General features: G+C 50.8%; 6 protein-coding genes across 6 annotated transcripts; 5 read left to right on the top strand and 1 right to left on the bottom strand.

The window, feature by feature from the left end:
• Positions 1–122: 122 nt before the first annotated feature.
• On the top strand, positions 123–3,758 carry M437DRAFT_48297 (uncharacterized protein; the record flags this gene model as incomplete). The annotated part of the gene is made up of 5 exons (XM_041021635.1): positions 123–284; positions 340–2,987; positions 3,042–3,377; positions 3,428–3,596; positions 3,645–3,758. The coding sequence occupies 5 exons, from the start codon at positions 123–125 to the stop codon at positions 3,756–3,758; spliced, it is 3,429 nt and encodes a 1,142-aa protein (XP_040880013.1).
• A 205-nt stretch (positions 3,759–3,963) lies between these two features.
• On the top strand, positions 3,964–5,695 carry M437DRAFT_48919 (cytochrome P450; the record flags this gene model as incomplete). The annotated part of the gene is made up of 4 exons (XM_041021747.1): positions 3,964–4,329; positions 4,383–4,703; positions 4,756–5,192; positions 5,245–5,695. The coding sequence occupies 4 exons, from the start codon at positions 3,964–3,966 to the stop codon at positions 5,693–5,695; spliced, it is 1,575 nt and encodes a 524-aa protein (XP_040880012.1).
• Positions 5,696–5,973: 278 nt separating this feature from the next.
• Positions 5,974–8,430, top strand: M437DRAFT_48608 (uncharacterized protein; the record flags this gene model as incomplete). The annotated part of the gene is made up of 2 exons (XM_041021698.1): positions 5,974–6,198; positions 6,280–8,430. 2 exons carry the CDS (start codon positions 5,974–5,976, stop codon positions 8,428–8,430), a joined length of 2,376 nt encoding a protein of 791 aa, XP_040880011.1.
• Positions 8,431–8,684: 254 nt separating this feature from the next.
• M437DRAFT_48910 (MCM-domain-containing protein) lies at positions 8,685–11,591 on the bottom strand (the record flags this gene model as incomplete). Its single annotated transcript, XM_041021746.1, has 2 exons — positions 8,685–8,819; positions 8,877–11,591. 2 exons carry the CDS (start codon positions 11,589–11,591, stop codon positions 8,685–8,687), a joined length of 2,850 nt encoding a protein of 949 aa, XP_040880010.1.
• Positions 11,592–11,907: 316 nt separating this feature from the next.
• Positions 11,908–12,826, top strand: M437DRAFT_84669 (sopentenyl-diphosphate delta-isomerase-like protein; the record flags this gene model as incomplete). The annotated part of the gene is made up of 3 exons (XM_041028142.1): positions 11,908–12,136; positions 12,197–12,535; positions 12,591–12,826. The coding sequence occupies 3 exons, from the start codon at positions 11,908–11,910 to the stop codon at positions 12,824–12,826; spliced, it is 804 nt and encodes a 267-aa protein (XP_040880009.1).
• A 395-nt stretch (positions 12,827–13,221) lies between these two features.
• M437DRAFT_75502 (uncharacterized protein) lies at positions 13,222–14,268 on the top strand (the record flags this gene model as incomplete). Its single annotated transcript, XM_041026435.1, has 1 exon — positions 13,222–14,268. One exon carries the CDS (start codon positions 13,222–13,224, stop codon positions 14,266–14,268), a length of 1,047 nt encoding a protein of 348 aa, XP_040880008.1.
• Between the last annotated feature and the right edge of the window lie 152 nt (positions 14,269–14,420).

Here is a 14,420-nt window from a genome sequence, read left to right as displayed (position 1 = left end):
GGGGGGCCTTGGCGTTGATCGAGGGCAGTGACCAGTCATAAACAATCTTGTCGAACCATTGATTGTTCGTGCGCACCTCTCGTCTCTTCGCACACTACCCCAGGAGCTAAAAAGATGTTATGATGGTTGCCGAAGTCGATGATGAGTTGCAATTGATGCGCGCATCGGCAGGACTCTTGTCAGATCTGCAAGCTGCGCTTTCGAAACTGCTGTGCAAACGGGGAGACAAGGGTCGCGTCCACTATCTTGTTCGTTCACGCGATCTCGACCACGTTATTCAATTGGTGTGTTTTGTGTCTTTTCTTCAGAGTCTTAGTACGCTTCTGATGAGACACACAGATCGAACCTTTCCAAGGAGAACCTCAATTGCTCGATGCTCATCTCAAGACATTGTTGCTCCCAATTGTCGAAGCATATCTAGCCTTTCTCCAACTCCCACAAACCAAGTCTCCCTCCAGCCTCGCAGTCTCTCTGGATGTCGCCGCCAGTAAACTCTTATACACTTTTTGCAAGGTCCGTGGAGAAAAGATCATCATCGGCTTTCTCAACAATGAACCCAGATATCTGGAGCTCGTTTTGACCAATCTCGAGGACTTCAAAGTCCTGAGCGCAGACTCAGATACTGCCTGGGAGAAGTCCTATGTCTTGCTTCTATGGCTGTCTCACTTGATGCTCGTGCCATTTGACCTCAGTTCGATATCGACTGTTGCTGAGTCTTCCAGGACTCAAGAGCACATGTCTCTACAGCCACAAGTTCCCTCGATCGCACGACGTGTCATAGCATTGGGCGTCCATTACCTCGCAAGTGCTACGCGAGAACAAGATGCTGCAGCCAAAATGCTTGTACGTCTGGTCACTAGACCCGATATGCAACGCCTCGAGCTTCCCGCTGCAGTTGTGTCTTGGGCATTGACGAAGCTCCTGAATCCGTCTGCTTCGCCCAACTCAAACCTTCACACTTTCTTGGGCCCTCTGCGATTTTTGGTAGGAATGACAGTATCGGTCGACACACCGGGTGTCGCTAATCTCATGCCATCCATCTACTCGATTGGTCAGAAACTCATGGATGATGCGATGCTTGCGTTCCTAAGCTCTTCCGCCGTTACGAAGAAACTTGTCGTTAAACTGCTGCGTAATATAGCTTTGCTGAGCCTGCAATGCTCGTTCGATAACCTTGTTGACTTCTTTGAGGCATCGGGTGTCTTGGAAGAGACAATCGAGTGCTGCTTACAGTCACTTGAAGATCGTGACACACCTGTCAGATTCGCAGCCAGCAAAGCACTAAGTATGATCATCTTACGACTCGACCCAGAGATGGGCCATGAAGTCATCCAGGCTGTCCTCGAGAGTTTCAAGGAGGACATGCCCAAGTCTTCCCTAAAGCCTGATTTCGGTGCAGCAAACGCATTGAGATGGCATGGCTTGACCTTGACATTGGCACATGCATTGTTCAGGAGGTCAGCGTCACCGCAGCAACTTCCCGAAATCTTGAACGCCTTGTTGTTAGCACTCAGCTTTGAACAGAGATCTGCTGTTGGTGTAAGTACTGGAAGCAACGTCCGTGATGCCGCTTGTTTCGGAATTTGGTCATTATCTCGAAGGTACACCACGAAGGAACTGTTATCAACAGACACATCGCAGATTGGATTTGAATTCTGTCAAGACGCCGGATCTATCATTCAGGTCGTTGCTATTCAGCTTTTGCTTTCTGCGTGCTTTGACCCTTCCGGAAATATCAGGAGAGGATCGTCAGCTGCTCTACAGGAGCTTATTGGTAGGCATCCTGATCAAGTCAGCAACGGTATCTCCCTCGTGCAAGTAGTCGACTACCACGCAGTTGGACTCCGGCAGCGTGCCATGGTGGATGTGGCTCAAGATGCCGCGAACCTCGATACCATATATCGAGAGGCACTGCTTGCCGCGCTCGGAAAGTGGAGAGGTCTCGGTTCCACTGATGTTCTTTCCCGTGAGGCTGCCGCGGAGTCTGTTGGCCTGCTGTGTGCTCCTCAAACACCTCAGAATGTCCGTATCACGCTTGAGCACTTACAACAATGCATCTTTGCGTTCCCAAACTCTGATGTCGAACAATGCCACGGGTCCTTGCTTGCTCTGTCAAGAGTCCTTGACACGAAGATGCTTCAACTGACCAAAGGCGACGACCTGAATTCGAGTACGAAAGACTTGAAATATTTACTGTCTTTATGGAAGCTGTTTGACGAGGAAAGACATCTCTATAAGAACCAGACATCACGGGCCACCCGTGCAGAGTTGCCATCAGCTGTAACACGGCTTTTGGCATCTCTTTCGGAGCTATCCTTACTATTCGAGACGGATCATGTAGATCTGACATCACAGATACCCAAGTTGAGGCCGATTGTATCTGCTTTGATCTCTTCTTCAGAAACCTCAGTCTCGCAGGTTCTACCGCGTCTGGTAAGAGCACTCTCAAGACTGAGTCAATCAGGCCTCTTGACCACCCCTATCCTGAACATTTCCGACTGTCTTCCTAGAATTGCGCACGATGCTTCGGGTATGGTCGTGCAAGGGTCCGGGCGTGTCACTGCTCTTGGCTCAGCATTCCCATGGCTGCAAGATATATACCATTGCAACCGAATCGTAGCTTGCGATCTTCTCTCGAATATGGTTCAAAAAGCTCCATTGACTGAATGGCGCATCGTTGGTTTACAAGCCGTAGATCTCATGATCCAAGCAGATACTATTGGTGCTGACGTCTTGCCGGCAGTCCTCTTAGCTCTTGATGCTGGCCTCAACGACTACACCATTACTGAAAGGGGAGACGTTGGTTCGCTGGTACGAACACAGGCAATACAATGCGTTCAAAGCCTGTGGAAGTCAACCCAGACAAAACTCGATTCAGAGTCCCGACATCTGCTAGAAGGGAACATCATCCGCTTAGCTCTCGAGAAGATGGACAGGGTCCGACTGCACGCTGCAATATGTTTAAAACAAGATCTCAACACGAAAAGGTCAGTTGCTCGCTCTCATTCGTTCTACTTTGTGACTAGCTAACATTGCCAAAGTGTTTCCGATATGGATGTGACAAGTTATCAATATTTCCTGAACTTGTTCACGCCATTAAATGATGACCCACCTATCTGGAAGCGTGAAGCAATATTGAAGGGAAGTATATCATGCGCTGGAGTAGGTGCAGAGGGATTACTACGAGCCTCTCGTATGGCTTTGGTCGACACATTATCAAGAGGAAGTGACAGCATGAGGTCTGCTTGCTTGTCTGCTCTCACAAGTTGCTTGAGAGAGCTCATAACAAAAGAGGCTGAGAGTCAGCCCCTTTTAGAGCTTATCGCGTACATACTAGATGCGCTCCCCTCTATTGTTCCTCCCGACGGCCCCTTCAAGTAAGTTCAATTAAAAGAAACTGCAATCGTACCATCTGACCTGTGACCAGCTGGCGGGTCCTGCTATCCTTGGTGCAAAAAGCGCATTTCAAGTCCAACAACATCCCGAGGATACTGGCAGCTGTCGAGGTTTACCAGGCACTGGCTGACAAACCGACTGCCCGTGCCGACACTTTGAAGAAGCTTGTCAGCATGCTGAGAACGAACCCATATCCTACAGTAAGCAAATGACTGCCAGACTTGAATGCCGAATGCTAATGATGACAGGTTCGTACTGCAGTGGCTGAATGCTTGTTCCTCGCAACAGGCGATCAAGCCCTGAAGATCATTGACTGCAACAAGTCATCGCAGGCCTACAATGTGCCGATCGATGTGCGGTGATTTTTCCGCATCACGGAACGTAGCCGCTTTCCTATGGAGTACCTATGCTTTCACCACTCTAGGCAGTCCCACGAAGCGGGGTCCCCACTGAGCTCTAATAATTACCTTGCGGGGTATGCTCCTTCCTTTGTTGTAATAAGAACTCATGGGTTGCCAGCTACATTTCATGATTCCGTCGCTCTTCTTGGTCGTGTAGATCCTCAAGATGCTTTCTCTCTTGATCTCGTTTGCTCAAACTCAGGCAAATCAACATCCCATTCGGTTCATTTTCACTATACTTCTCTTGTTGCCATTGTCATACTTTGTGACCAATGAATTCATACGAAAGAATGCAAGAATCCCAGGATTCAATGGACCACCAGGAAAACCCGTCTTTGGAAACATCCCTGACATAAAATACAATGCTGCCGAGAAGTATCGAGAGTGGTCAAAGACCTATGGCGATGTGTACCAGATTCAACTAGGCAATGTCCCAATCATCGTTTGCAACTCTGCTGAAGCCTGCCGAGTCTTGTTTGGACATTTCTCACAGGCTCTCAGCTCGAGACCGGTCTTCTATACCTTTCACAAAGTATGTGTTGAATGTGATGGTGCGTCCTTCCAGGTTGATTGACTTGAGTTTAGGTGTTATCCAACACGGCAGGAACAACCATTGGCACATCACCATTCAGCGACAGTCTCAAACGTCGCCGCAAAGGTGCTGCATCTGCATTGAATAAACCTTCGGTGGCCAGCTATGTTGGTCATCTTGACGTGGAGACTCTGGCGTTCGTCAAAGAAGGCCTGGAATATGGAGCTGATGGTACACAATCTGTGGATCCAATGCCGATGATCCAGCGTCTGAGTCTTAGCTTGGCTTTGACACTGAATTGGGGTACTCGTTTGGGGACCCGAGACGATCCTCTATTCCACGAGATCACAGAGGTCGAGGAAGAAATTTCAAAGGTAAGCTGCCTTTGTCATACACCTTCCGCGTCATTTGCTGACCTCAACTTAGTTCAGGAGCACAAGTGGCAACATGCAAGACTATGTGCCGTTCCTTCGTCTGAATCCATTCAACGCTGGCTCCACACGCGCCAGAGAGATGAGACAGCGCCGAGACGTGTACTTGACCAAGTTGAACAAAGATTTGGATGATCGGATGGCAAAGGGGACGCATAAGCCATGTATTCAGGCCAATGTCATTCAGGACAAGGAAGCAAAACTCAACAAGGAAGAGCTCACAAGCATCAGCTTGACCATGCTGAGTGGAGGACTTGATACTGTGACGACACTAGTGGCATGGAGTATCGCACTTCTTGGACAAAGACCGGACATTCAAGAGAAGGCCATTCGTGAAATCCGTAAGATGTTCAGCGAGGACGAGATACTCTGCGCACCAGAGGACGAAATGAAGTGCGAATATGTGATGGCTCTCGTCAAGGAGTGTCTGAGGTATGTGAAAGCAGAACTGCGGCTTGACGGCGTCTGACTCACAGGCACACAGATACTACACGGTTCTACGATTGGCCCTTCCTCGAGCAACAGTCAAAGACATCACATATGAAGGCAAGCTAATTCCAGCTGGGACGACTATATACCTGAATGCATGGGCGTGCAACATGGATCCAGCCGTGTGGAAGGACCCCGAAATATTTAGACCAGAAAGATGGCTCGAGCAGCCAGATGCACCTCTGTTCACATACGGAGTCGGATACCGAATGTGCGCAGGAAGCTTACTGGCTAACAGAGAGCTGTATCTCGTGTTCATGAGGATGCTCAGCTGCTTCGAGATTGAAAAGGGAACAGAGGTGGAAACACATCCGGTCAAGGGAAGTTCGGACCCGACAAGTTTGGTTTCAATCCCGAATCGCTACGAGGTCAAATTTAGGCCACGAAATGAAGTCAAGCTGAGAGAGCAGATAACAGCCAAGGAGAAGATTTTGGGTGAGTGCTAATGGAAGAGGATGGTAGCAGAAACCGACATCCGATGTGTATACATATCATGGCTAGCTCAGGATTTTGATCAAATGAATCGTAATTGTCAAGTCAAACCCTTTGACATGATGACATGAAAGATGGAGTGATAGAGTGAGTGAGAGGTGGATGTCAGCAAGTGCACGGACCACAGCGAAAGTGCAGCGTTATCGCGAGGGTCGAGGGCGCATTCAGAGGTGAGCAAAGTGCGTGAAAGAGCAAGGACAGACAGCAGAGACAACCATGACGAGACGCTGAAATGGCTTATGGTGGGCACGATTACCTGGGCAAACGCGACGATGACCTCGGTCGACGGCCAGGCTCGCAGCCATGGTCTTGGTCTACTGCGCTGCGCATGCGCCGCCGCCGACTGGCCATGGGCCTGCTCGGTGCCTTCCTGATATGGCTCTTCGTACACAACATTCCCACCGACCTAGGTAGCGTCGACCAGCGCATGGGTCGTCCACTGCGTCCGGGACATCAAGTCAATGGCGTCGAGTTTGGCTATAGGCCGCCTGCTCGCCCTGCTCAACAAGCTGCCCGCCCGAATACTCCGTCCAAAGAGCCGACTGGCCCCCCTCCCAAGTCGCAGCCCATTGGAACCCCAGAGAACCACTACTATGCCGGCCCTGTCAAATTCTACAGATTGGCAAAGACTATTCAGGCCATCGCCCGCACTATGGGTCAGAGAAAGCAGAATAGGAATGTCTTGTTTGCTGCTTCCAACCTCAGAAGCGCTGCAAATCTATTGCCCATGGCCTGCGAGATGGCCCGTGTAGACAAGAACTTTGTGCATTTCTCCTTGTTGGGACGAGATGCCATGCCCCTGGAAGAGGTGCTCGAGATAAATGGTGTTGATCGCGACTCTTGTGACATATTCTTTCACGATGCCCGATGCGATTATTCCGAGTACAGTACAGACGCTCGAGCAGAGGCTTCTGTAGTCGGCGCCCTTGGCCATATCCACATGTACATGCACCCACAAGCTGTCATTATCGATGACTCCTCTGTTGAAGACGTTTTCTTTGTTAGAGGCCTGCGCTCCAAACTCAGCACTCTGGCCACCCCGCTCATTGAAGTTCCAAAAGGAAAGTACGAGGATTTCTTGTGGATGACCCGTCTCGATACCGGCGGCTTGACCTCGTGGCATAAGCCCAGCGTGAACATCCTCATTCACGCCCAGCCTCAATCCTCAGGCTCGCTCCTGCGTCTTTTGCATTCCATCAAGACCGCCGACTACAGTGGACTTTCTCATCCTGACATCACCATAGACCTTCCTCCGGATCTTGAGCCGTTCGCACGCGACTACCTACGAGATTTTGAGTGGCCCCCTCATCAAGACCCCACTGGTCCACGTCAACGCAGAGTCAAAGTCCATCATCGCATCTCTACAGCAAAACAAACGACCGAGACCAACGCCCTCCGCTTCCTCGAATCCTTCTATCCAGTCGATCCTGACCACTCTCATGTCTTGTTGCTCTCTACACAAACAGAGCTGTCACCTTTATACTACCAGTATCTCATGTACCACGTCTTGCAACATCGATACGCGGCATATGGATCGGATGATGGTGATAACCTTTTCGGAGTGGTGCTCGCGACTCCTGATGCTTATCTCAATGGCACTGGTCCCTTCCATACGCTGACAATGTCTGATACTGAGAAACATGTCAAAAGCCTGGACGATTTGTCCGTACCGTTCTTGTGGCAAGCTCCTAACGCTGATGCCGCTCTCATCTTTGGTGATATCTGGGCCGAAGTGCACGACTATCTTAAAAATCGTCTTCGTGCAGTCCACGATACATCTTCAGTGCATCAGGCTCCTACAAAGCGTGCTAAACTAGTCTCAGACACCCAGCCCGGATGGCTTGAGTACATGCTAGAGTTGATGAGGGCGAGGGGGTGGAGGAACCACTACCCGGCTCGACTTGGTGCAGGAGCCTGGGCGACTGTGCACCGGGATCTCTTCCAGAAGCCGGAGGAGTATATGGACAAACCTGCCAAACGTGAAGACGAGTCGAAAGAGACAGAGCAGACTAACAAACCCGACGACGAAGAGCCTTTCCTCACCGCGGAACCAGCCGCAGATCAGATACGTCGGCAGGAGGCATATCTTGCGCAGAAAGAACACGACACGCTACAGCATTCTCAACCTTTGCATGCACTATTGCCCTACGAGACGCAGCTCACAGAAATCGGTCTCTTGCCGGCACTAGAATTTACTGGACAAAAAGTAGAACGAGATGATTTTGGTCGTCTGGCAACAGAGTACCGACCACTGCTGAGGACGCAAGTTGGTGGTTGCAATGCCGCAGAAGCTTCCAAAGATCGCAAATACGACCTAGGCAAGACAGGTGACTTGTTCTGCTTTATCGGTCAGCCCGACCTAGAAGAAGAAGACACGGATGAGAAGACTGCCAAGGCTATACTGGGAGACGAGATATCTGAGCCGGCGCCATACGTCGTAGCGGAAGCAAAAGAGCACGCAGCATCCCCCGAAACTGCGGCTACAGCCAAAGAAGCCCCCCTTGACTCAGCAGCGAAACAGAAGTTGGCGCACATGAAAGTTGAGCCACCTGTCATCAACCAAGTCAACCAAGAAGAACCAGAAGAGAAGAAAGCGCCAGTGAATGAGCTCTCTCCTAAGCATGGAGCAGGTACATTAAAGCCCGTCGTCGAGGACCTAGGGCCTCCAAAAGTGAAAGGTGGTCAATGATTGAATGATTTGAAACATCGATGACAGTCACTTTGTATGAAATATATGTATGCTATAAAGAAATGAAATCCAACATCCAAGTTGCACTAGAAGCTGAAAAAGAAGTGGCTGAATGTCTATCTGCCTGGTATATCCTCAACGACCAAACATACAACGCCTGCCATCCCATACCGACACCAGCCCCACTGGTGTCCGTCATGAACCGTTGAACGCCGTCGAAACACGTAGCTCATGATGAATTCTGGCTAGTCAAATTACACATCGTGAATTCCCATCTCTTCGATATCGCAGTTTGGATGCACAATGTAGAAAAGCCTCTCGTTCTGCATTGGACTTGTGCCAGATTCGTCTTCGCGAATTTCGCCACGAATACGCAGGAGTATGTTATCCTGTCGCAAAGTTAGTGCCGCTTTCTTGAGATTGGGCAAGAGCTAGCTTCAACTTACTTTGACCATTTTCTTCAAGACTTTCCTTGTCTTGTCGGCCATGGCTTGGATTCCCTCGGCACTTTCTATGTCTTGTTCTCTTGTCTCGGTGTACCAGAGAATAAGTTCTTCCTCTTCAACACCATCTTCGTCTTGTTCATGGTCTGTGTAGACTCTGCTGACCAGGCTGTTGACCATCTCACGATATTCCTCGGCTGTAATAGTCGTTTTCTGTCTTGGAACAGGTGCGTCGTCACCCATGATGGCATCCAGCTCCTCATCCTGCTCGGCAGCTGCAATGATATCCTCCTGAAGTTGATCGATGTTCTCGTCGTCGATATCGATGTCGTCTTTTTCGACACTGATAATACTCTGCCTCAGAAGCTGGAAAGCCTCATTGACAAATTCAGGGGTGACCTCATCGACACAGTTTGCCTTTGCGATAGCTTCGCTCAAGCGAATCATACTTTCAAGCTGTCTTACAGTGATTCTATAGGAGTTCTTGCCAACGCCACCCTGTGAATCGTCGGCACGCAGCTCCTTGTATCTCTCAACCAGAGTGGCCTTGGCTTCGTCGGTAAACACTGGTTGGAAAAGGCGTGCAAAACGAATGTAACGTTGAAGGGTCTCGGTACTGAACTCAGGCTCAACGGCATTGTCGCGCAGGCGGTGAACATCAACAATGTGTTGTGCCAATTTCCTGTCAACGGCTTCGTTACACTCATCGAGAACGACAAAGAAGAGATCAAAACGAGACATGATCGGAGCACTCATGTTGATGTTGGCTCGGAGGGTAGTCTTGCGGTTGTAACGACCACCCACTGGGTTAGCGGCTGCGAGGATGGAAGTACGAGCGTTCAAGGTAGCCTGGATGCCTGCCTTGGCGATCGAGATGGTCTGTTGCTCCATGGCTTCGTGGATAGCGACTTGATCGGCGATGTCCATCTTGTCGAACTCATCGATAGCACAAATGCCGTTATCGGCAAGCATCAGCGCACCGGCCTCGATGGTGAATTCTCCAGTTTCCTCATCTTTGACAACGGCAGCCGTGAGACCAGCGGCCGAAGAAGCTTTGCCAGAGGTGTAGACGGCGCGAGGGATGAATGAGCAAATGTACTTGAGGAACTGCGATTTGCTGGTACTGGGATCGCCCACAATGCAAATGTTAATGTCTCCACGAAGAGCCATTCCTTCAGGGGTAGACTTGCTCACACCACCCATGAGTTGTAAGAGTAGCCCCTTCTTAACGACAGTATGACCATAGATCATAGGGGCAATGGAATCAACTAGGCGCATAAAAATGTTTGGACTGTGAACCATGGTCTTCAGCTCGTTGATCTCATTTGGACTGAGCGAGGCTAAGTACTCGGACTGAGCGTCTTCGCCGATCTTGTCCATGTCGGCGTTCTTTGCCTGGTTGAGCGAGCTCATGATGTTTGTAGCTTGACCTCTGAGCTGTTGAGTAGAGGCTTGGCCAGCTGTGGAAGCGTCAGGAGTGACCATGTTGGCCAGGAAAGCCATGCGGTAGGTGAGTTCGCGCACACCCAGAGCCTTGAGACCACCTACACCACTGCCGCCAGCTTCGGAGCCTCTGGGAGCAGAGCTGGTGTCACGAGTGGCTTGCGGACGCTGACCGGGAACTCTGAACTGGCTGACATCAGGCACAACGATAAGAGTGCCGGTGAAGATACACTTTTCACCAGCCTTTGCACGGTCGACCATTTCGCCACGTAAGATAACGTCCATAGTTCTGGGCATGCTGCCAGTGGGGATCTCGGAACTGTTCTCTTGAATGCGGACTTTTTGCCAATCGACGAAGGTGCTTTGGCGGATGTCCAAACGCCATGCTTGACGATTACCGCAAGTCAAGTTGGGGCATTGAGTGGGCTCCGAGTAGCGGAAGATTTGCTCGACATTTGGGACAAGGGTGTTGCAGATCTCGCAAACAAAGGTTGCTAGCGAAAGTTCGGGACGAACTTCAGATGTGCGAGTCACGGTGCCTGAGATGGAAAGGAGGGAGCCAATCTGGCTGGTGCGTAGCTGGCGGACGCGTGAGACTAGGGGAAGGTTGTAGAAAGCAAGGGTGAAGACTTTGTCAGTCTGTTGATTGGCGGTTTTGTGATGGGTGGAATCATCGTGGCCGTCGATGGAGGCATCTGAAGTGTTTGGAGCCGAAGAGCCCGGTTGACGATGCTGGCGGAAATAGCGAGGAGCGTGGAGAGCAATTGAATTGTGCAGGGCGCGAATCATGTAGGGGTGGTAGCGGTAGAAGTCTTGCTGAATGGCTTGGGCGAGGACGGGCTTGGCTGCGTCGAGATGCCTGTAGTCGACGTACAGGGTGGACAGTGAATAACGGGCCAGACCTTTGATCTGCTCGACGTAGTATCTGTCGGTGGTGGCAGCACTGGAGGCAGGGGCCAGGGCGGACGAGATGGGCTCTTCGGTGAAGGTGTTGAGGAAGTGCTCGAACTCCTGAGCTAGTCTCTCGGCGGTCGTGTCCATGACCTGTTCGACTTCTGGGCGTGGACCAGCTGTAGAGGGACCCCTTCGGCTGCCTCGCACACCAACGACTTCATCGTCTCCATAGGCAAAAGCATCGCTACCCAGGCCGGGGGTGCTCACAGAGGGCGGGCCTCGTGGACGAGAGGCAGGTCTTCCAGTGGATTGAGCAGTGGGTGTGCGTGATTCAAGTTGATCGTTATCCGAGCGGATAACGGCGTCGAGAAGAGACGACATGGTGGTGGGATGGCAGAGACTTGCTCAATCGAGTGCTGTGCTTGCCAAACAAGAAATGGTGCCTGTTGTTTTCGGCCAAGCCAGAGCAACGCGGAGACGACGAGACGACGAGACGAGGCGCGACTTCAATCAAGTCTCAATCGGGCTAGACTGACAGCGGGGCGGCTGGCGCGAGATTGGACATTGGACATTGGCATTTCCATCGGACCATTGTACTCAGATTGTCTTTCAGGGTCACGCCCGATTGTTCACTCGACGCTCGCTTTGTTTTCTCCTGCTCCTCTGTTTGTGTCTGTCAGTCCACTTGTCGCCCAAGATGAGCACTACCACTACCACCACTGTCGCTCCCCCAGCGCCCCAAATCACCGCCGAAAATATCCTGCGCCTGTTTCCCCAAATCAACACCTCCTTGGCCAGCGCCACTTCTGCCACGCAGGACAACGACCTCGTGGGCTACGACGAGGAGCAGATTCGTCTCATGGATGAGGTCTGCATTGTTCTCGACGAGAATGATCTCCCCATTGGTAGCGCCAGCAAGAAAGTTTGTACGTTTGAATTTCACTCTTCCCTTCGCCAACTGCCTTTCCACTAACCTTTGTTGCTAGGCCACTTGATGGAGAACATCGAGAAGGGCTTGCTGCACCGTGCCTTCTCCGTCTTCCTCTTCGACAACAAGAACCGTCTGCTCCTGCAACAGAGAGCCTCCGAGAAGATCACCTTCCCCGACATGTGGACCAACACCTGCTGCTCACACCCTCTTGGTGTTCCTGGCGAGACTGGCTCCACTCTCGAGACCGCCATCATGGGTGTCAAGCGTGCCGCTCAGCGCAAACTTGACCAAGAGCTTGGAATCAAGGCACACCAGGTTCCCCTAGACAAATTTCACTTCCTTACCCGCATTCACTACGTCGCTCCCAGCGATGGCAAATGGGGCGAGCACGAGAGTATGTCGTCTGTTATCTTCCTTGTCCAGAACTCTTCTAATTAACCATCCTATAGTCGACTACATCCTCTTCATCAAGACCGACGTCGATCTCCAGGAGAACCCCAACGAAGTCCAAGCCACCAAATACGTTACCGAAGACGACCTCAAAACAATGTTCAAGGACGACTCGCTTCTGTTCACACCGTGGTTCAAGCTCATCTGCCAGAGCATGCTCTTCGAGTGGTGGGGAAGCCTCGACCAAGGTCTTGACAAGTACAAGGGCGAGACCGCCATCAGGCGCATGCTTTGATCTTCTTGATATCATCTATGAGCTGCATAGATTTCCCTTAACCCTTTTTAATACATGTGCGACGGCCCAAGGCATCGGGATGGCATTGGAAAAGTCATAGCGTTTGAAAGAGATACCCTATCATTATCACATACATGCAGAAGTCCCCTTCTTCCCAAATTCGATACGTACCAATCGCGAAGTTGACCAAGCCTGATCTGAAGAAACGGAGGTCAGACTCGACTCCTCTACAAACACATACCAATCTCGAAGTTGATCAAGTTCGATTCGGGAAGGAACGAAGGACAGACTCTCGGTAGGCAACATTGCTCCCCGCCTGTCAGCTCCTTCTTAATCCCCCATCACAACTCACAATGTAATTCGATCTGCGCTTCGCATTGATGCATTGCCACAAGATGTTCATGTCACCGCCCAGAAAGAAGAACAAGATAACAACGTACTCGAAGAAAGCGCAACGAACACATCGCTCAATTCTTGCCTCACCAACTCCCGAAGATCGACGATTACGCAGAAGACGTGTTACATTGACATCTCCCATTCACTCCGAAGATCCTCCCGCTAGCCCAGGCTCAATTTCTCTGTCATCGTCCGCGCAAAGTGACAACGAAGATATCGAAGCACAACCAGTCGACGAACTTACACAGTCGAATAGCCAAAGACGTTTCAATCTACCAGCAGAACCTCTATTGAATCATGAGCTCCAATTGACCGCGTCGCCAGAGCGGCTCGCAAGTCCCGTCAGCTCTTCCGAGCACGACCCCATCTCGGACGACGATTTGATCCTCGCCGATCGTGATGGTCAGCAGCATGCATCAAGAATCCTCAAGCGTCAGCCCCTCAGCAAGCTGAGAAAATCTTTGAACACACGACCGAAGAAGTTCAAACCAGCTATAAAACAACCAGCATCTGTCCCCTCGTCAGAGACACTTCGAGAGATCGAGAGAGGTGCTGACGGTTTTGACGAAATGCATCTTATCCTTTTGGCAACGTCAAAGCCAAGAAACACGAGGCGCAAGGCAAGATCTGCCACTTCAGCCTTGGATCTCCTCAAAGGTCCCCATCCACCTGTAACCTTTGCAGATTCGGACTGGTCGAAAGTCCCTTATCAAGATTCTCTTGTTCAGCAGCAAGAAACGTTTCTCGTCACCACCGAGACGACCAGAGACGAGCCTCGAGTCGTCTCAGGAAATCCTCATCCGAGAAACCAAGAATTCAAAAGCCCGTTGGTGTCACCTAATACACCGACAAAGAAGGAGGTGCTTCTATATGCTCAGCTTTCATCTGTGTCAGCACCAATCGTGCGGAGGCCATCACACGACGAAGATGAAGAAAGTGAAGATAACTACGCAAACGGTCACGTGGAAGAAGCAGACGAAGAAGTCTCGGAGCACGGAACGAGTGACGCAGAGCAGGAAGGGATGAGGGCAAGCACAGTCCGCTAGCAGCGTGACACAGCGACAGATTCATATCGGTCTCCTCAAATGCTATTATCACATGACCAAATTGTGCAATCTCGAGAAGCCTACGACAAGCGAGCAACAGCACGTGGAGGAATATCGCCCACGAAGTCATGGATTTCTGAGACAGTGGCTTC

Source organism: Aureobasidium melanogenum (assembly GCF_000721775.1).
Source record: "Aureobasidium melanogenum CBS 110374 unplaced genomic scaffold scaffold_10, whole genome shotgun sequence".
Lineage (NCBI taxonomy): Eukaryota > Fungi > Ascomycota > Dothideomycetes > Dothideales > Saccotheciaceae > Aureobasidium > Aureobasidium melanogenum.
The sequence above is the reverse complement of the archived record's forward strand: the minus strand, read 5'-3'. Positions and strand labels throughout refer to the sequence as shown.